At 37.9% G+C, this 19,857-nt stretch overlaps 1 protein-coding gene across 1 annotated transcript; it reads right to left on the bottom strand.

Moving 5' to 3' along the window:
- Positions 1–5,811: 5,811 nt before the first annotated feature.
- On the bottom strand, positions 5,812–8,892 carry ENAM (enamelin). The gene has a single exon (XM_047799636.1). The coding sequence runs from the start codon at positions 8,824–8,826 to the stop codon at positions 6,046–6,048; it is 2,781 nt and encodes a 926-aa protein (XP_047655592.1). The 5' UTR covers positions 8,827–8,892; the 3' UTR covers positions 5,812–6,045.
- Between the last annotated feature and the right edge of the window lie 10,965 nt (positions 8,893–19,857).

The raw sequence follows: 19,857 nt of genomic DNA, 5'->3' as shown, positions 1-19,857 counted from the left end.
GCAACGCTGGATCCTTAACCCACTGAGCAAGGCCGGGGGGGAACCCACAGCCTCATGGTTCCTAGTCAGATTCATTAACCACTGAGCCATGATGAGAACTCCAGTACTATCTTCATTTTACAAATGATGAAGCTAAGATGCAAAGAGATAAAGTAATCTTATTAAGGTTTGGCAAATAGTATATGGAGAACTGATAATTGGATCCAGACTTTCAGATTCCAAAGCCAGTGCTCTCATTCAGTATATTATCCTGTCTAAAATACATTTTCAGACAATTTCCCTCAGTAATTCCACTTCTGAGGAAGTAATCAGAAATATAGACAAAGAGGCATAAAGATATTTATCAGAACATTATTTATTATAGTGAAAATTCATAAGGAAACTTTAAGCCCATCATTGAAGGGAAATAATATAGTGTATATTTCAGAATATTTTACAGACAACGGAAATGAAGCTTTAAGTATTTCTAATTGTGTGGAAATTCCTTACTTAATATGAAGAGGGAAATTTAGGGAGTTCCCGTCATGGCGCAGTGGTTAACGAATCCGACTAGGAACCATGAGGTTTCGGGTTCGATCCCTGACCTTGCTCAGTGGGTTAATGATCCGGCGTTGCCATGAGCTGTGGTGTAGGTTGCAGACGTGGCTCGGATCCCGCGTTGCTGTGGCTCTGGCGTAGGCCGGTGGCTACAGCTCCGATTCAACCCCTAGCCTGGGAATCTCCATATGCCGCGGGAGCGGCCCAAGAAATAACAAAAAAAAAAAAAAAAATGGAAATTTAGACTATTTCATAAAATAATTACTTTAAGTCTCTCTCCCTCTCATATACACGTAAAAGGGAAAAATAAACCAAAATGTTAACACTGGATAGTGGGATCATGTTATTTTATTTGTTTCCTTTTACTTTTCATTATTTACCAAATATTCTACAATGAGTATTTTGGTAATTAGAAAAATATTGGTTGTTTTTAAACTTTATTGTATTAAAATTTGGTAAATTCTAAATTTTATTCATTTACAAAATGTATTTAAAGAGTGACACTTATTTAGCATCTACTCTGCTCAGTACAATGCCAGTTGCTGTGAGGGATACATAAGATGAATAAGATCTGGGCCTCGCTTTTTAGGAATTTTCTTCCCTCTTCTGTAGGTCGAACTAACACAGGAAAAGAAAAATCAACACATGATACAAGACAATGGGTGATTAAGTATAAAAAATGATGTGCTGTGAGCCTTTGAGGATGCTGGGGATCTCAGGGCTGGGGTAATGTTGGAGGAGATCTTAGTGGAATGGGGCCTTCATGGAGAGAAATAGAACTTTCTAGAACTGTATGAGCCAGGCAAAGCGACAGGAAGAAGCATAACATACATATAGGAATATTGACAGAATTGGCTTGCCTGTCTTTCTCTTTGTGTTCTTTATTGAATCTGTTATATGCTTCATTGGTAAAAATCCCCTCAAATTGGTGATATTCAGTTTTTTCAGTGGTTGAGACTTTTCTGTTCCTTTTCTGGTGAGTGTGCAGTTATCTCTTATTTACAGGAAATAGCTTAGTACTTTGCCTCTCCAGGTCCGACCTACCAACTGGCTGATTCATTGTCACCTGGGAACATGTTCATAACACAGAATTGCAGGCCCCACTCTAGAATCACAGAATCAAAACCTGCATTTTAACAAGGTGATTCATATATACATTAATGCTTGAGAAATGCGTTATAGCATGCAGGCAGTACTGTCAAAAATAGCCTGAATCTTAGGGAAAGGAGGCAGCTCCCAGCGTGGTTCAATAGCTGGAGGACTGACAAGATGCCACCCAAAGTTTTTTTTACCATTACCCTCTCTAAATATGGCACGATTAGACGGACTCTCTAAGGGCATGGTGGATGATGGGGACGCCTACATATTGACCAACCCTTGAGGAAGAATATTTTTGCCAGTTTAATCACAGCAAATACCTGACAGTGCCAAAAGGAATGAGGCCTGGTTATTTGGATAGTACAGAGGAAATTACTGCCCCAGTTGCTGAAACACAGAAATAGAGGGTGTTGGGTTCCCATCGAGATGAAACGGGGTTGGGGGGTGGGGTACTGTGAGAGCAGAGGATCTTGATTTGGGAGGTGAAGGGGTACTGAGGGCAGCTTCATCTATTTCACAATTATGTCTGTGTGGGATTACAGTTTAGCTTCCTCCTGGATCCTTTATTTAAAGAATTCTGCTTTTTCAGCATGGTATTCTGTTTGTTAACAGCTGAATCTTGTTTACTGAATTTAAAGGGAAAGCAAAAAAAAAAAAAATCCAGTGGCTAATATTGTTGAGCTAGGGATGAGGTGCAGAAGCAAGGAAGAACAGGTGGACAAAACCATTAGCTGTAACCTGTGGTGAAATGATGGTTACCTATTTTCTATCAAGTGCAGTTTCTTCTGAGTTTTAATTGGGCAGTTGGTCTGAGTCACACTGAAACCTTTGAGATTTGCAAAGGAGGGACAGAACTGTTGACTTCAAGTCCTGCGTGTCTGGTTCTCTTTTTGGTTTTTAGAAATAAAATTTGGCAAAGGAAAAAAAAAACAACCAACAGAAAGGGAGGCTCAGCAGTAACAAACCCGACTAGCATCTATGAGGATGCAGGTTCATCCCTGTCCTCACTCAGTGGGTTAAGGATATGGCGTTGCCAGGAGCTGGGGTATAGGTCACAGACACAGCTTGGATCCTGTGTTTTTGTGGCTGTGGTGTAGGCTGGTGGCTACAGCTCTAATTCGACCCCCTAGCCTGGGAACTTCCATTTGCCGCAGATGTGGCCCTAAAAAGCAGAAAAAAAAATTTTAATTTCCTGAGAGCAAGATGAATCTACTTTAGGGTTCTTAGAGTCATGACTGGAGGAGACTGGGTTAAGTGAGGGCAGAGATATGTCAAAACAAATGATAACTTACATATCATCTCGTGAGTTTTCTTTAAAGATGTACAAAGTGAAACTCTGATGTGAATGACTAAAGTAAAATATGTCCAAGGCCCCCAGAAAGCCAGGGAAGAATCTCTGTGATAATGGCTCCTAAGACTGTTTTCAGAGGTGACTGGACCCTATATTCCTATCATCCTATTTTGCTTTTTGCTTTATGTGAAAAAATGCAAGATTTCCTCTAGCCAACTGGATCAATGCTGAACTATCCCCTAGAGAAATCTCCTTTAGGCTGTGAGACAGAAAAGCTTACAAGGCAAGTGTGTGTTAGCCTTTCTGGATTTTCTCTTATTTTCATCCTCAGATATTATATTTTTCTCCTTTCTCAGCTAGAGTCATCACCAGGATCTAACCAGGCATTTTAGAATCAGCAGGAGACGACCACTAGACATAGGAACTCACCATAGAGACAGGGCCTGGGTGGAGGCATGGGGTTGCCAGAGACAGGGGGGGATTGCTTTCAGGGCCTGCCACCTCACTGCATGCACCTTAATCTTAGGCTGACTTTAAAGCTTAATCAATAACTTAGCAAGGGCACATAGAATAACTTCTTTACTGTGAGGAGCTCAGCCCAGGTATTCAGGTTTACAGAAGGGTACCGACAGTGATGAGATGAAGAGTTGTTTTCTGCTGGGATGTCCCTTCACCCCCCTTTCACTCTATATTCTCAGTTTCAGTAGCTGGTTTTGTCCCACTGTGCCTTTACATTTTGCATTACAGAGGTCTCGGATGGTAAGGGCCTCTCAGATGAAGGTCTGTCCACAGGCATATCGGCCAAAAGAAATATATGATCTATGCATTTTGATGAAGCATTGAAGTGAATGAGTGTTTTATGAGTATTCATATCTAAATTTTAAAAATCATTTGGAAAAAGTAGTGAAACGTAATAATGTACTTTATTTTGATGAGGATAATTCTTAGACAGTTTTATATAGAATAAGTCAATAATTTTTTGATGTGCAATTAAAATCTGGTGGTGGATTTAAACAACTAGTAGATGACCTAGATAGTGTAGCGCTAAGCTCCTTTCTTACCCTGAGATTCTACAATGCAAATGTTGCTGAAAAGGTAAAGCTTCAGAGTGTGGTGGCTCATTCATCATTCCAGATGCTTTACCCACAGGACAAGCACACTGGTATTTCCATGGGAACTTTAAGGACTGTTTTAAAATCAGTCAATGAATAAATATTTATTGGCTATCTACTATGTGCAAGACACTCTACAGGGAACTTGAGAAGACTCAAAGGACAAGATTTCTTTCCTTAGGAAGTTTTCAACATTGTACTTTCCCAAATGTTGGAGAGCTTCTTACAAAATCTGTTCTAGGAAATTTTCTAAGAAACTCCCAAACTAGAAGGTAACTTTCTAGATAATGCTGAGAATTCTTCCTGTCCAGGAAGGAATATACAGAGAATAGGCCAAGGCACCATTAATAGAAACAAAACAAAACACCTCAATGTATTCTAAGCAAGGCAATGTAGAAATATCTACTTTACAAAATAATTTACACAGTTTAATCAAGATATAAAGAAAGTGTGCCTGTGAATAATTTCACCAGGACATGAAGAATAAGTCCTTATGTTAGTAGCACGTAATGGTAGGATCGTTTATACGGTACTGCTGAAGAAAATTAACCATGGAGTGCTTCTCTTACTTGTTTAGTTTGGTATTTACCCAACTGTATTCTCTAGGTCCTACAGATTATGAGTTGATGTTGGGGATTGGCAGGTCTTACTCTTTATCTGGATGCTCAGTCACAGACAGGGAGTCCTTCCCTCCCCACCTTCCTAAGCTTCATCACTAGGCTCCTAGTTCTGGGTAACCAGCCCCTCTTTCCCCATTCTTCTTAAATGTGTTCCCCTGGCTAAGCTGTGTCTACCTGGTAAAGATCATAAGAAAATTAAAAATAAAAGTAGGTAGTAGTATCTATTATTTCTGAAATAATATTCTACATTGATGGTTGGCTGGGCCAAGGAAAAAATTAAGACAGGATTTAGGGTAGATACAAAGAGAGAGAGATGTGCCATGTTAGGATATGTTAATGACGTAGCAGGGAAAAAGATACATGGATGGGAAGAAAGGAGTCAGAGAAGAAAGGGATTACAGAGAAGGAAAGTGGGAGATACATTGGGAGAAAGAATGGAAAGGTGAGAAGAGAAAAAGACGTAATGGAGAAGGTAGATGTAAGACTAGTGATGGTTAAAGATAGCTTACTATGTAAGAAATAACAGATGGGGAAGGAAAAAATAGAAAACTAAACATGGATGGCTGAGAAAGAAAGAGAAGAAGGAAGATTAAAAAAGGAAATGAGGCATTCCCGTTGTGGCTCAGCGGGTTAAGAACCCGACATATTGTGAGGATGTGGGTTCGACCCCTGGCCTTGCTCACTGGGCTAAGTGTCCAGTTTTGCTGCAAGCTGAGGTGTAGGTCACGGGTGTGGCTCAGATCCCGGCGTTGCTGTGGTTGTGGCATAGGCCTGCAGCTGTAGTCCAATTTGACCCCTAACCCAAGAACTTCCATATGCTACAGGTGGTGGCTGTAAAAAGAAAAAAATAAAAATAAAAAAGGATATGATAAGGAAAAAAAGATAGTGGAAGAAAAAAAAGTTGAAAAGAAAATATTAACTGGGAAAAAAGAAAAGACAAGGACCAACAAGAACAAAAAAGTACAATGCATGAGGATTATACTAGATCTCTATACATAAAATGGAAAATCCATCTGCCTTTCTGTCTTGTGAAACAAGACAATTTTGCAGGTTTGGAACTTTGAGATAAAAAGGAAGAATCAGCAAGGAAAGGTAAACTAATCCATATAAGTGGTTTCCAAGTTTTTAGGCAGTGGTGGTTATATAGCCTTCCTGCTTTTTAAAAATATTTATTTATTCATTCATATTAGGTCTGTGTTAATTAGTAACAGTACAGGATCTAGCAAACCCCAGAGGCCCAACCTACTATTGCCGGAATGGCGAAAAACTTAAGCATCACCAAGAGCGTGAGATACTTAATTGAGTTTTACACCAGAAAATATCTGGAAACCACTGTAGAATAGCAGATATTTTTCCTTCCCCAAAGAATGTTTGGTTGAGATAATCCCTAGGCCTGAAGTAATAAGCAATCTTGCACCTGGTCCTGTGGATTGGTCCCTATTTGAAGAGAATCAAATGGAGTGTGTTCATCTTCATTAAGTGGGTCTACATTTATATTCTGAAACTGTGCCCCAGTAGCTAGCCCCGCCAAAGAGTTAGGAGTTTCAGTAGGCATAATTGGATCCCCATCAAATGAGTCTTGCCTTCCAAGGCTAGATGGGGTTCCAATGCTAGAGGTGTGATAATTTGCTAATTTGGAGCCAAAACATGGTAACTGTAGGATGCTAGATTGTCTTTGTTGCTGCCTTTCACTCTCATTGCCTTGCATTTCATTTGGAATTCCTTCTGGCCTGGGCTCTTCGTCAGGTGTACCAAAAACAAGCTGCTCAGGGGTAAGGTCAACAGTTCTTTCATTGAGCTGGTTGCCTTCAAATATTTGTTCCAAAACATTGTTTCCGTCTCCCCCAAGATCACTTGTGAGGCAAGGTGTATTCTTTGATTGAAGGGAATTGGCTTCAGGCAAGGGCATAATTCCCCTTTGGCTCAACTGACTCTTTACAGAGCATGGTGTGCTTCTCCTCAGAGTGGACACATCATCCTTGAAAGGACTTGGGTTTTGACTTTCTCCAGGCAGTATTTTCTCTGAGCTGTTTCTTTGGCCAGGTACAATGCTTGTCGGGGAGACAGTCTGTCTTGCATACTTAATATGACTATCTTCTGCATACCCAGTGCTGGTGTCTGGGTTCTCCCCTGGTGCAAGACCAAAGGATTGAGTATAGTCTTGTAGAGCAAGTGGATTGTTCTTGGGCCACATGGAGCCACCAGCACAGCAAGGGCCCCTCTGGCTTAGGTGAAAGACATGTGATTCTTTTTGACCTCCTGGGTAATCTGGAGGAATTAAATCTGGGAAAGCCAAATGATCTCTCTCTGGTGAATTTAACCTAGTGATTTGCATACCATAATTCAAATTCTCACCTTCATGCCATGTTGGATTTTTCTGAAGACCAGCTGGGGAGTTATTGGAATAAGGCTGGTTGTCTTTCTGGTGTGGTGAACTAGTAGGGGTCTTGTATAAATTTGTTGACTGATCCCAGAAATTTCTGTTTAAATATGGTCTCCCTTCTTTCTGCCCTTGGGCTTGAATCCTGGGATCCCAGGAGCTCCAAGAAGGAAACATAGTGCTTTCTTCTTGTCCAACAGCATTGTTGGCATAATAGCCCCTGCTCTCCACAGGTGATGGTACAGTGGGAGCTGTATTATATGATGGGAAGTTCTCCTCTGGGTTCCAGGGGTAAAATTCACCATAAAGAAAATCCTCTCTGGGTTTTGATGGATTATCTAAGGAATAGGGAAGGTATTCTTTTGGCTGATTTGAGGTATATTGTTCACCTTCGTAGTGCCTGACTGTTGGGTCTTCTTTAAAGCTCAACTCCTCCATATCCCATCTACTTTGTCCTGGGAAATGTTCATCTCCAGTTGGATCAATTGGGTCTTCTTCATTATACGGGATTGTCTCTTTTGGGTCTGGAGTATTCATGGGGTAGTGTGGATTTTCAGGTTGCCCCATGGTATTGGGAGAATCATCTCTTTCATACCATGTATTGCTTCTAAGGTATGGTGAGTTTTCCCTAGGATCATAGGGATTATAGTCAGTGTAGTAAACATGTACTCTAGAGCCATGAGAAAGATGAGGTAAGTGTTCTTCCTGCCTCCCAGGATCTTCTTTAAAAGGTGGAGAGATTTCTTGTTGATTCCAAGTATTTCTTCCAGCAGGAAAATGTTCCTTTGCAGGGGAAGGGATTCCCTCAGTGTACACAGGCTGATAGGCACTGTGCTTTAATTCTGGCTGATTAGTTTCTGATTCATATGGGATTCTTCTTGGCTCTAAAACAATCCCTTTGGGAATAATCTGGGTTTGGGTTTGGGTTTGTCCATCAGAATTTGGGGCTCTTTTGGACTCCCCTCTTGGGTAATAAGAGTTTTCACGTTGATCAATAGAATTAAAATTTGGGACTAGCATGTTATCCTCCGGCTGAGGCAGTTTATAGTTTGATTTATTAATCCCATAGTCTTGAGAGTTTCTCCAGGGGCCACTTGGATCCCTTGTGGGAATGGCTGTTCTTTCTTTTTGACTTACTTGCTTCTCTCTTGGATTTTGGATGTTTTCATTTTGGTCAACAGTACCATGTTTGGGACCTGGAGGAGCAACATTGGTTACCATAGGGTTCTTATTTGGCCCCTCAGGCTTTCTTCTGAGATTCGCTGAATTTCCTGCATAATTGGGGGGATTGCTTCTTGCAGTAGAACCATAAATTCTGCGATATGTTGGATATCCTGGACGAACTGCTTGTTTGCCTTCCAAAGTAAAAGAGTTCCACCGAGGACCCCTTTGAATTTGTTGATTTCGGTAAAAAGGCCCATTACGCCTGTGCCCCATAGCAGGACCAGGAGGACGCCATTGTCTTCTTGCAGGAAAACCTCGGATGTTAGGATTTGGATAATTTTCATGAATAATTGTCTGCCTTGGTCCCCATGGGCTTTGACTTCTTGGAACTCCCTGGCCTGAAACATTAACTCCAGGGCCGTTTTGACCTGTAGGGTTGCTTCTAGGGTTAGGCCCCTGGCCACTGTTTCCTGTTGGGCTGGTGTCATTTCCCCGGGGATTGGGTGCGTTTGGCTGGGTAGAATTTGTCTCAGGAACTGTTGTATTAACTGAAGGTTCAGTGGCTGGAGTCTCTGTTTTGGGAGGATCTTTTTCTTTTGGCTTTTCAAAATCTTGTTCAAACATCTCTTCTGAATAATAAGGAGGACGGCCCCCAAATCCATGATATCCAAAAAATCCAAAGTAAGGATTCTATAGGGAAGAAGATGGACATTGATAATTACTCCCTGTTTCCTACCATGGTGCTGCTTGCAATTTTTTAAAGTGGTAGTAAAATTTTTTTTTTAATTTTTAAAAATTTTCTTATTTTTTTCTTTCTTTTTTTAGTTTTTTTTTTTATTTTTTTATTTTCTTGCTACGCACTTCTTTTGAACACCATTGGCTATGCTTTCTTTCTTGAAATTTGATTCTTCCTTGGTTTCCATGACCCCTCTCCTTCTCTTACCTGGTACTCTAACTTTCTAACCATTACTTCTCAGTTTTCTCTTCCTAGGTCTGGATTCTAAATCTGAGTTTTTAAACAATTTTTTTACATTTTTTGATTTAAAAATTTTTTTTTTAGGATTTAATACGCTATTCACTGTGTTCCTCTGTTCTCATTTTACACACCCACATTAAGCAATCTATTGCAGGCCAATTCTTTCAATATGGAAACAGTCCAATGACTTCTAGAGCTATAACTCTGGCTCATGACACTTTCTACTGAGGCTGAGACAGACCTCTACACTGAAGATCTCATGAATACCTCCAGTTGAACATATCCAGACTGACTCATTTTCCCCAAACCCTCATTTTCCAGTATTCTGTATCTAACAGCATTCCACCACTATCTACCCAGCTTCCCAAGTTTCCACTCTCCCCTTTATTTCTTTCAGGCAGTTAATGACCAAATCACATAAAATCTAAACTTACATCCTTGTCCCCTCCTCCCTTATCCCTAGTACCCCTGAACTATTGCAACAGTTTTCTTACTGGTTGCTCTGGATATGATTTTACTTTCCTCTAATCTTGCCTATTGATTCCATCAGAATGGTGGAGGTTGGGGGTATGTGCGGGAAAGTTCTGTCCCTTTCCTACTTAAATAGTAATTAAAGTTTCTCATCTTACAGGATATACTCTAAACCCATAGCATAACATACAAAGCATGGTGCTAAAGAGTGGAGGTTTAGACAAATAGGGGTTAAAATCCCCGTTCCAGAACTTTGTCTAGATACTCATGTTGCAACAGAAGAAAGGGTGGGGGAAAAAATGTAATTGTAATGTATACATGTAAGGATAACCTGACCCCCTTGCTGTACAGTGGGAAAATAAAAAAAATCATAAAAAAAAATCCCCGTTCCAGTAGTCCTGAGGGAATGACTCTGGACTAATCTCAGTTTATTCTTTTGTAAAATGGAGATATTAATTAAGTCTACCTTATATATTATCATGATAGTCAAATGAGGTAACATATATAAATCTCAGTGCCTGATGTGTTATACATTATATAATATTATGATAATTATTATTTTAAGCAATCATCTGGTCCATAAAGAATATATCCAGCCTCATTTCCTCCCCCTTGTACTTTATGCAGTTGTAAGTCACAGGTACTTGCAGTGCTAAACACAATGGCCTTAAAAAAGAAGGAAACTCTTCAGCATATACCAACTTGATGAGCCTTGAGGATATTACGCTAAGTGAAACAGGCCAGTCACAGAAACACAAATACGGCATGATTCCATTATAGGAAGTATCTAAACCAGTCAAATCCATAAAATCAAAGAGTAGAATGGTGATTGCCAGGGACTGAGGGGAAGGGGAAATGGAGAGTTGCTAATCAACGGGCTTGGCTTGCCTTTTCAGTTAAGCAGGACAAATAAGCTCTAGAGGTCTGCTGTAGAACATAGTACCTATAGGCAACAACACTGCACTGCACTCTTCAATATTTACTGAAAGGGTAGATCTCAGGTTGTGTTCTTACTATAATAAATAATAATTTAAAAATCACAACTACTACTAGTTCTCTGAATACCCTATGTTTCAGTGCCTTTGCACATGGCTTCTTCAGATTGCACTTTCTCTTCACCTGCGCATTCATCGCTCCTGGAGAACTGGATTCATCTTCAGGACTCAGCTTGAATGCCCCCTTCTCTCTCCTGGCTTCCTTGGGCAGAATTTGACTCTACTCCCAGGTGTCCATGGCAGTCTAGACTTCTGCTTTAACAGTTATCCCACTGAATTTTGGCTGCCTGTTTTTCAGTGATTCTCCCACTTGACACTCCCATGTGATGTTTTTGAGTGAAAACATTCTTCTCATCTTTGCCTAGCACTGGGGACGTGATTAATAAATGCTTGTTTAATGAATGATGTAATCATCACGAGCTCTGTCCATATATTTGTTAGGGATTTGTGTGGCATTTAGGTCATTTAATTTTTCTTTGAAAACAATAAATACAATCTAGAGAAAAAGTTTTTTTTATCCCTATTTGTGGGTAGAGATGAAGAGATAGATGGGTGAGGCTATGTCTTGGACCATAGGCAGGAAATCAGACAATGTGCCCAATTTCTTTCTCTTAGTGCCTGTGCTAACTGCCTGGGTCATCCCACTTCACTCTCTCATGAAATGTTTGTAAAAATTTAAAATGCCCATTTCTAGGTTGCATACACTTACCTGAATCACTTTTATTTGGGGTTATTTCACGATGATATATCTGAAAGCACCTCATGCCATTACTGACATATGCATTTTCAGTGTCATTATTTTAACTACTGAGCTCTCAGCCCCTGCCCCTGAGAGCTGTCAGGTTTCCACATTTCACTGAAGACACATTTTTTGGAAAAAGAGGAAGTACACTGCAGGGATGGGGTGCTATGCCACAGTCACTACAGTGGCCATTTGAGATACAGCGCTAGAATATTTAAACAGTATATACCTGCATTTGGACCTTAGCGTGGTGAGTAAAAAACCATCAGAAAGAACATTAGAAGACTTTGGCTCTGGATCCAATTTATCCACTAACGCAGGAGATAAAACTGAATAGTACCTTATCTTCTCCGGGCTTCAATTTATTTGTATAATGACAACATTAGATGATTACTTAATTCTCTTCTGGGAATAACATTCTAAGATAACTTTACTTCATTCCTATTTGTTAGTTGTTCCACCACTGTTTAGAGTCCAGTACCACCCTTGAGCAAATGTTATTTGGTTAACCTGTGGGGTGAGTATTTCAGTGCATGCAGAGGAGAAATGACATATTTATTTTTGGGGGGTTATTGACTTGGTTTATTTCATTTCTTTTTAAAAGCATGGATGCTTCAACTATAGGTTCATGTGTAACATTTTAACTTTCTTATTAATAAGCAGAGACTTTCGGATTTTAATTCCTGATGAGGAATGTAGCTTTTCTAGCACTTACCCCGCCTTCTTCATTGCTGGTTGGTGGACGTCCATAGCCTGGTGGTATCCTCTGAAAGGTGAAAAACACAACAAACACAGAGAAAAAAATCATTTCTCCATTGCCATGTGTTTGTAAAACTCAAGATGTTTTAAAAAATAGGTCAAGTTCGTGTTAGCACTGTTGCCGGCTTTTAGCTTCTGAGTCATTAGCTCTTACAGTCTAGCTATTAATAATTATGTCATAACCACCATTGAATTCTGGTAAATACAAAAGCTTCAGCTGGATCCTGGGTTATCTTATTCAAAATACCATGTGTGCCTTCATCTCCTAGCAATCATCCCACCCCATCACCAATACACAAACACACCCACAGACATTTGAGTGCTATTAGGATCCAAATATCCATATTAGAATATTTAATAATGCATGTTAAAAATGATGAAGTTATTTTTAGAATGTTTAGTTCACACTTCAGGTAACAAACTGACAATCCTTCCTGGCTTATTACTAAAATTTCTGCTCAGGGGATGGTTTAAAAAAGCAGTTCAGCTACCATAGACTTTGAAGAAGTTCTATGTAGATGAGATTAATAGATCTTTCAGCAAGAGAATTATATTCATATGCTTTTAAAATCTTTACTTGGTATACTGCCTTAGTTTTCTTAGTTCAGTATATTCAGTAAAAAGGATGTCACTCTTTTAAGGAAAAAAATGTAAGGAATTTTTACTCCTTGAAATGAATTGTTCTTTGGTGATAAGAAGCCTTCTTGATTACAGAGTTGTAGACAAGAAAAACCAGTGTTATAGCTGAAAGAGGAGTCATGAAATATTTATTGTTGTTTTCATTAGTGTAACTGCAACTGGCTTTAATATTTCCTTAGTTCATGTAGTTTATTTTGTGATTCATATTTAAATACCTGTCATGCAATTTCAATATTATGTTTTATTTTAATGATTTTAAACTTTAAAAGATTCTTTTAAATAATTTTTTATTATTTTGTGAGATGCTGTATAATAAAATATCTGTGGCTAGAAATAATAGTATATGATGGAAAGATCTTAGTCTAACCATAGCTCATCTTACAATTTTTAAACTCCATTTTGTCCTAATTTCCCCACTATATTAAGTGAGGACAATCTTTGTGCTTTCTAATTTCTTGGGTGAGGAACAGTAATGAAGGAGCACAACCCTTTGAAATTAATTCATTATTGAAGTTATTGGTAGTATTGAATGATTTAGGCTGTGTGTATGGCACCAATGTGTCTGAGTGAAAAATCCATTTAAAAAATTCTTTCTTTTCCTACGTGATTACTGATGTGATTTTGTTTCGTATTCTCTACTGATTGGCATATGACGTTCCATTTAGAATATATGAATTCAAATTAGCTGGAGATATATCATGCAAATACTATTTTTAAACTTTTAATTTAAGGAAAAAAACTCACATGTGGAACATGCCACAGTGGCTGTTGATAGGGAAATAGCCCATTGCCGAATGGTGGAAATGCCTAGAGAGAACAAAAGAATCAGAATGATGTGGAAATGATAAGATTAAATGAAAAATGAAAAAAACCTATTAAAGACAATTATTTAGAATTTGTTCATCTACATCTTTCTTTGCATTAAACCGTGAATTGTTTAAATGGTAGAGGTAATGATAATAACAATTAGTATTATTGAGCACATGTGTTCTAGGTAATGTGCTGAGAATTTTATATTGGTAAGCTCATTTAGTAGTCACATAACCATAAAAGATATGTTCTGTGATTATTCCCATTTCACCTAAGGTTCTGAAGAGAAACTGAGTCACTTGCCCAAAGTCTCATAGCTGTTAAACGATTAAAGCCAGCATTCAAATCCAGGGGTGTCTTTTTATTCAATTTGTATTCTCTACATCTGTAATAGATATGATAATGAAAACTAACTGACTCAAGACAATATTTTAGAAGCTCCACTTTGGATGAGATCTTGAAAAACCATTTGTATATCCTCTTGCCTTAAGTCAGGACTAGACTTAACGCCATCCTAAAATTCTGGAAGCAGTGTTAACTTACAGGGCAATATTTCAGATCATCAAAGCATAGCTTGGAAGGGACTTAGAGAACGTTTCATTTACTCGAGATGAACTTGGAGTCTAGAAAGGCCAAGTGACTTGCTCAAAGTCATACCACTAATAAGGACTATAAAAGGACTTGAATCTCTGTTCTCTGACTCTTCTACTGTTGTTCATGTTTATACCTTGTTACTCTGTATTTTAAAAGGAGCTTCTTGAGGACAAAAGTATTTGGATAATTTTTCATCAAATAAAGGCTAGAATAGACTCACCAGGCAGTTTTGGATAGGTGGTGGCACTATCACCTTGGAAGAAAGTGTCAAAGCTAATGGTTCTATTTTGTACACAGCAGTACTGGTATTGGGGAACACTGGAGGAAGTGTGTCTTGGGGGTGGCATGGCCCTCCCAGTCCCTCTGAGGCCATTTATGACTCTGGTGTGGAATTTTTATGGCCAAGCCTCACCTGAGGTGTCTGGGTTTCCTCTTCAGGCTGAGTTGGGGTAGGTGATGGCTCGTTTAAAGGCTGCTTTGGCGTGGGGGTTTTTGGTTGAGGCTGGTTGGGTTTCTGGCTCTCTGGGGCTGGATCAGTCTTGCTCTGCTGTTTGGATGCTGAAGGTTTCTGTGGGTGCTTCTTGTTGGGTGGTGGCTGAGGCCACATAGGCATCTGATACTGTGGGAAGAACTGAGGGAGCTGCATACCATTTCCATACAAGGTGCCCAGGTGTGCCATCTGCAAGGCAAAGAGGTAACAGTAAGATTACATGAGGGTGAGATTCCAGCTCTCCCCACTCTCTTCTGTCAGTATCTGAAACTGAGCCCAGGACCTTAAAAAGCCTAAAAAACTTAAGTCAACAGTAGAAATTTCAAGATCTTTAGCTAGCATTTCTTTACATGTTGTCTTACAGAAATGAATTTCAGTCTTTCAGAAAACCGACCAAACAAAGCAAAAGGCAGAATTAGGTGAGAAATCTCAGTTAAAGAATTTGGCTTATCATTTTCTAACTCTGAAGCCCTAATTCATGTAGGAAGTGTACAATTCAGGTTATAGAGGAGTTGATATCAAGTTCAAAATTCCTATGACCTGTTACAGGCTGCATGGACAAGGAGGCAAAAGAGCAAGAAGAAGACAAAGGAAGTGAGAGTGTTTAAAAAAAAGAAAAAGAAAGAGAAGAATAAAACCTATGTGTCTAAACATCTTTATTTTGGGCCCTATGCTTCTTGATGACAGGTAAACCCTCATTAATTCCATTTTGATTATGAAAGTCTCCACAATTACATGGTTGGCAGGGAAGCAAAAGTAGTTATAATCTGAAGATGCTAATGTATGAATTGACTTTCTACAAAAGTTGTTTCCAAACATTCCCTCTCTGATTTAACACCAGTCTCTATCTCTGGGCTTCCTTAATCAGGCTGTCACTGTCTAGGGATGGCACACACAATACTGTGCAAATGCCACGTGCATACATGGAAGGCGAAATTGCAAATCTTGCATGAAGATGTAGGATTTCATGCCAAATAAGTTGGTGAAAATTTCACATCACTGGCAAATTTGCTAAAACTGAGAATGAGAATTTAAAAGAGTTGAGACAACCAGTAGCTAAAGAAGAGAAAATTGACAATGATGATGGTTTTAGGTGACAGGCTTTAAAGGAGAATGACTTGAATGAAGAAGATTAAGGGAAAAATGGATGAAGTCCTTGATTCCCTCACCTTCCTACTGTCCAAATGGTTCCCATGATCATGACATAAAAGTCAAAAGTAATGTATAGTATTATTGTACTTATTAAACGGTTTTTTTTAGAAGAGTTATGCCAAAAGATTCAACTGATACTTGATTCATTATTAATTAATTTTAAGAGTTACCATGTAGTGGATAGTATAACCTAAATTTTAAAAATTAGATAAAAACTTATTTTATAATTTTAGGGTTATCTTTCAAGATAATCCAAATAAAAACTTTGCCGTCTCCCCTGTATTTACTGATGCTATTTTCTGTTCTCATTATTTGTAAATACATGTTGTGTACTCTTTTCTAAGAACCAATTTCTCTCATATATAAATAAACAGTGTAATTAATAAGTGCTTTTATCTACAAGAAAGTAAAATATTAAAAAATAAGAAGAAAATGTGGTGTAAGGGGACGGGTGAAATGATTTTTCTTCCTTGAAACTCTTATAATGATTAATTAAAACATGTCTTTATTAGCTATGACAAGCCTCATAGTATATTTATCTGTATATGAACAAGAAATCATTAGAAATAATATAAAGTGGAACTTACATGTGGGGCGTTCATAAAGTTGAAGTGACCATAGCGCATCATCTGTAACCAAAGAAATCCATTAATGTGGCACAAGGTGAATTTTTTTTTTAAATTTTGCTTTCTAGTGCCTCACCTGCAACATATGGTGGTTCCCAGGCTAGGGGTTGAATCAGAGCTACAACTGCAGGCCTACACTGCAGCCACAGCAACGCAGGATCTGAGCCGTGTCTGCAACCTATACCACAGCTCACAGCAACACTAGATCCTTAATCCACTGAGTGAGGCCAGGGATGGAACCCATGTCCTCATGGATGCTAGTCACATTTGTTAACCACTGAACCATGATGGGAGCTGCACAAAGTGAAATTTTTTATTCAATGAAATCACAAGAAATAAGCTAAATTTATGATTTTTAGGTACAGCAGTCACAATGTCTTTTACTAGTTACATATGAATATAAAATAAATATGCAATTAAAGAAACTTCTATGGCACTTTTAAGTCAGATTTTATTTTGAAAAGAATCAGTATGGAGTAATAGAGAATAAAATTCTTATCTACTTTGAAGTTTTTGAATGTTCTGCTTTACTTTTTTGGCCTTCAGGTTTTAAGAATGTGATAATCCTATGAAAGATGATTCTCCTTTCTGATGTGTTTTGGTTTTGGCTAATCATCCTGGTCATGAGTCATGTAGAATATATTTATATACTTAAGTATCTACCTTTTAACAAGCTCTGGTAAAAATGGCTACCTTCGCCAGTTTGAAAACTTTAACAAAGAAGAAAACATTAACAGATTCTCATTTACCTTGAAAAGCAATATTAAGCACATAGGTGAGATGACACTGGGGAAGTAACTACTTTGCCTTGACTTGAGAGTTTAAGAGTTAGAGTTTCTCTACCTCTTTTGTAAGAGGTTTTATATATCAGAAAGTTTTCCAATATTCTCCATTTAAAATGAATTCTCAGGACAGGGCTCTGGAAAATGTTTTTCCTGAGAAGGAACATACATACCTCCTCACTTTTACTGCTAAATCCAGGCATTCGGGGCATTTGCATCTGAAAGTGAGAGAATATTTGTGGCAAATTCAGAACATCAGTTGAAATAAACCCGATAATTGTCCCCCATATGCAAAAATAGAACATAATGAAAAGTCCTCAAAAAATTTTTAAATACTCACTGGCATAGCAGCAGAATAGCCAAGCAGACCTAGAAAGACCAGGAGAATCTTCATTTTTCCACTTGGTACCTAGAATACAAAACTGGACTTTATTTTTGAATTGTGAAGTAATTATGCTGGGGTCACTTGGTGCTTATCTAGGCACTAGCCTACCTGCCTATCAAGGAGAGTACAGATATACACAGTGATAGGGGCTTCTGCTGCCATGTTTATTTTACATTAAGAAACTATTAGATGGTTATTTCCTGGTACTGTTCTAAGCTGCCAAAAGGGTCGGTTAAAAGGAAAGATAAAAGTAAGAGAGAGGGGGCAGAGAGAGAGAGAGAGAAAACATTGATGCTTGAAAAGATGGCTCATAGCACTGGGATGTGGAAATTAGAAATTAGGTGTTTATCTGAAAAATACAAATATAGTTATTTTGAATTTCTAGTTGCTAGGCTAATTTAGAAAGGCATAGTAGGGTCTGACTATATTTACTGTTCAGAATAATCTCAGTTTCAGTTACGGCATAATCCAAAAATCAGTACTCTGAGCTATTTTCTAAGGTGCTGTAGGCTACCTTCCATTATATAGAGGCTAGTTATATAAACTGGAATATTCTACAATCCTATTGCTTTTCTTCTTTCCTCTACTATTGTTTCATTATTACTATTTCATCTTTTTACAAATCACTTCTACTCAAGGGCTGTTAAGAGAAATAGAAAAAAATAGGCAAAAATGTAGCTTTATCTCTTTGTTAGACACAATGATTAAACACAGAGAAAAGATTGAAATTATAGACTTATATATGAAGTTTGGAGATGGCTTTCATGGATTTTACTTATCCTCCTCTAGTATGGTAATTATGCAAGGTTTGTATAATTAAGAGTTGCTATTTGGATCTTTGAACAAGGTTTATTCTAAACCATTTACGTGGGTATTCCTTAAGAAAACTGTTCCCTTTGCATATACAGTAGACAAAAATAAAAGTTTTAATCAGAAACTTTTCATGGTATATCAGATACAATTCCTAGCACAAGGAAGACATAGACACCAGTATTTGCTCACTCCTTTTGTTTTTTCTTTTTTTTTTTGAGCATGAAATGCATCTAGTAGTGATTTGAGCCAGTGTTCACCCTTCTGCTTGCTTCCCATAGAAGCGATATAATTAAAAGACATTTCATCATTTTTCTAAACTGTAGGTGTCATCGATTACTTTTTATGTATCAGAGAAACTGAGAGAATGTAATTAAACAAAATAAACAGTAATATGCTTCTAAAGTAAATGCCTTTCCTGCTAATTGAAGATTTTCAGAATCATAACATTATAGAGAACTAAAAATAATTGAAACTAGTGTGTTTAGTATAGGCTACAACACAAGGAAGTTAATAAGGAGAATATTGGTGAATGCTTTCCTAAATTTACTTTCTCAGATTATGGCCCAAGATTTTGGGGGAACTTTTGTATGTTAATTTCTCTCTTGCTTAGTTATCCATCTAATCTTTATAGTAGCTTTCATTGAGAGTCTTGATAATGTTATGCACCCATGTAGGAAGAAGTGGTCTTTTATTTAGCAAATATAAAATGTCACTCATTTTCTCTTTTATAAAATTAATATATTATGTTGGATGATTTTTAAAATTCCTTCCATTTAAAAAAATTTACAACTGGATGAAAGTCTATGCTTCGCTGTTTTTCTTTTTAATTGGAGATAACACTTAAAATAATTGCTATGAAATATAATGACCATGTAAGTTCCTAGTTCTACTAGCCCATCTGTGAACTCAGATGCTCTTTGTGTCTTCTGATTTATTTAAATAGTGTTTTATCCTCTCAAGTGTACTTCTGACAATATTTGGTTTGATATGTGACCTGTTTATATTAGGAAAAATAAATGAAAATACTCACCAAGTTATCTAGCTTAGGAGAAGAGGCTCCATGCCTGCACGAAAGCAGCATTTTTTCACCAAAATTTTCATAAGCCTTCAAGAAAAATGTAGATTTTGTATGAGAAGAAACTCAAATGTAGAAACTAAACAAATAAATGAATAAAGCTTCAACTCTACCTTTATTGAAGAGTCCTCAAAATCAAGCTTAATTTTTTGTTGCTTTAAGAGTAGAGGGAAAGCTAAATCAGAGAGAAAAATGACCTAAGCACTGTATTTTGAGATACTTTTAGTACAGTCAGTGTTGAAAAAATTTGTCTGTTTGGAATTCCCACTGTGGCTCAGCAGTAATGAACCCGAATATTATCCATAAGGATGCGGGTTTGATCCCTGGCCTCACTCAGTAGGTTAAG

Source organism: Phacochoerus africanus, chromosome 10 (genome assembly GCF_016906955.1).
Source record: "Phacochoerus africanus isolate WHEZ1 chromosome 10, ROS_Pafr_v1, whole genome shotgun sequence".
Classification (NCBI taxonomy): domain Eukaryota; kingdom Metazoa; phylum Chordata; class Mammalia; order Artiodactyla; family Suidae; genus Phacochoerus; species Phacochoerus africanus.
This window is presented reverse-complemented; position numbering and strand designations above follow the sequence as displayed.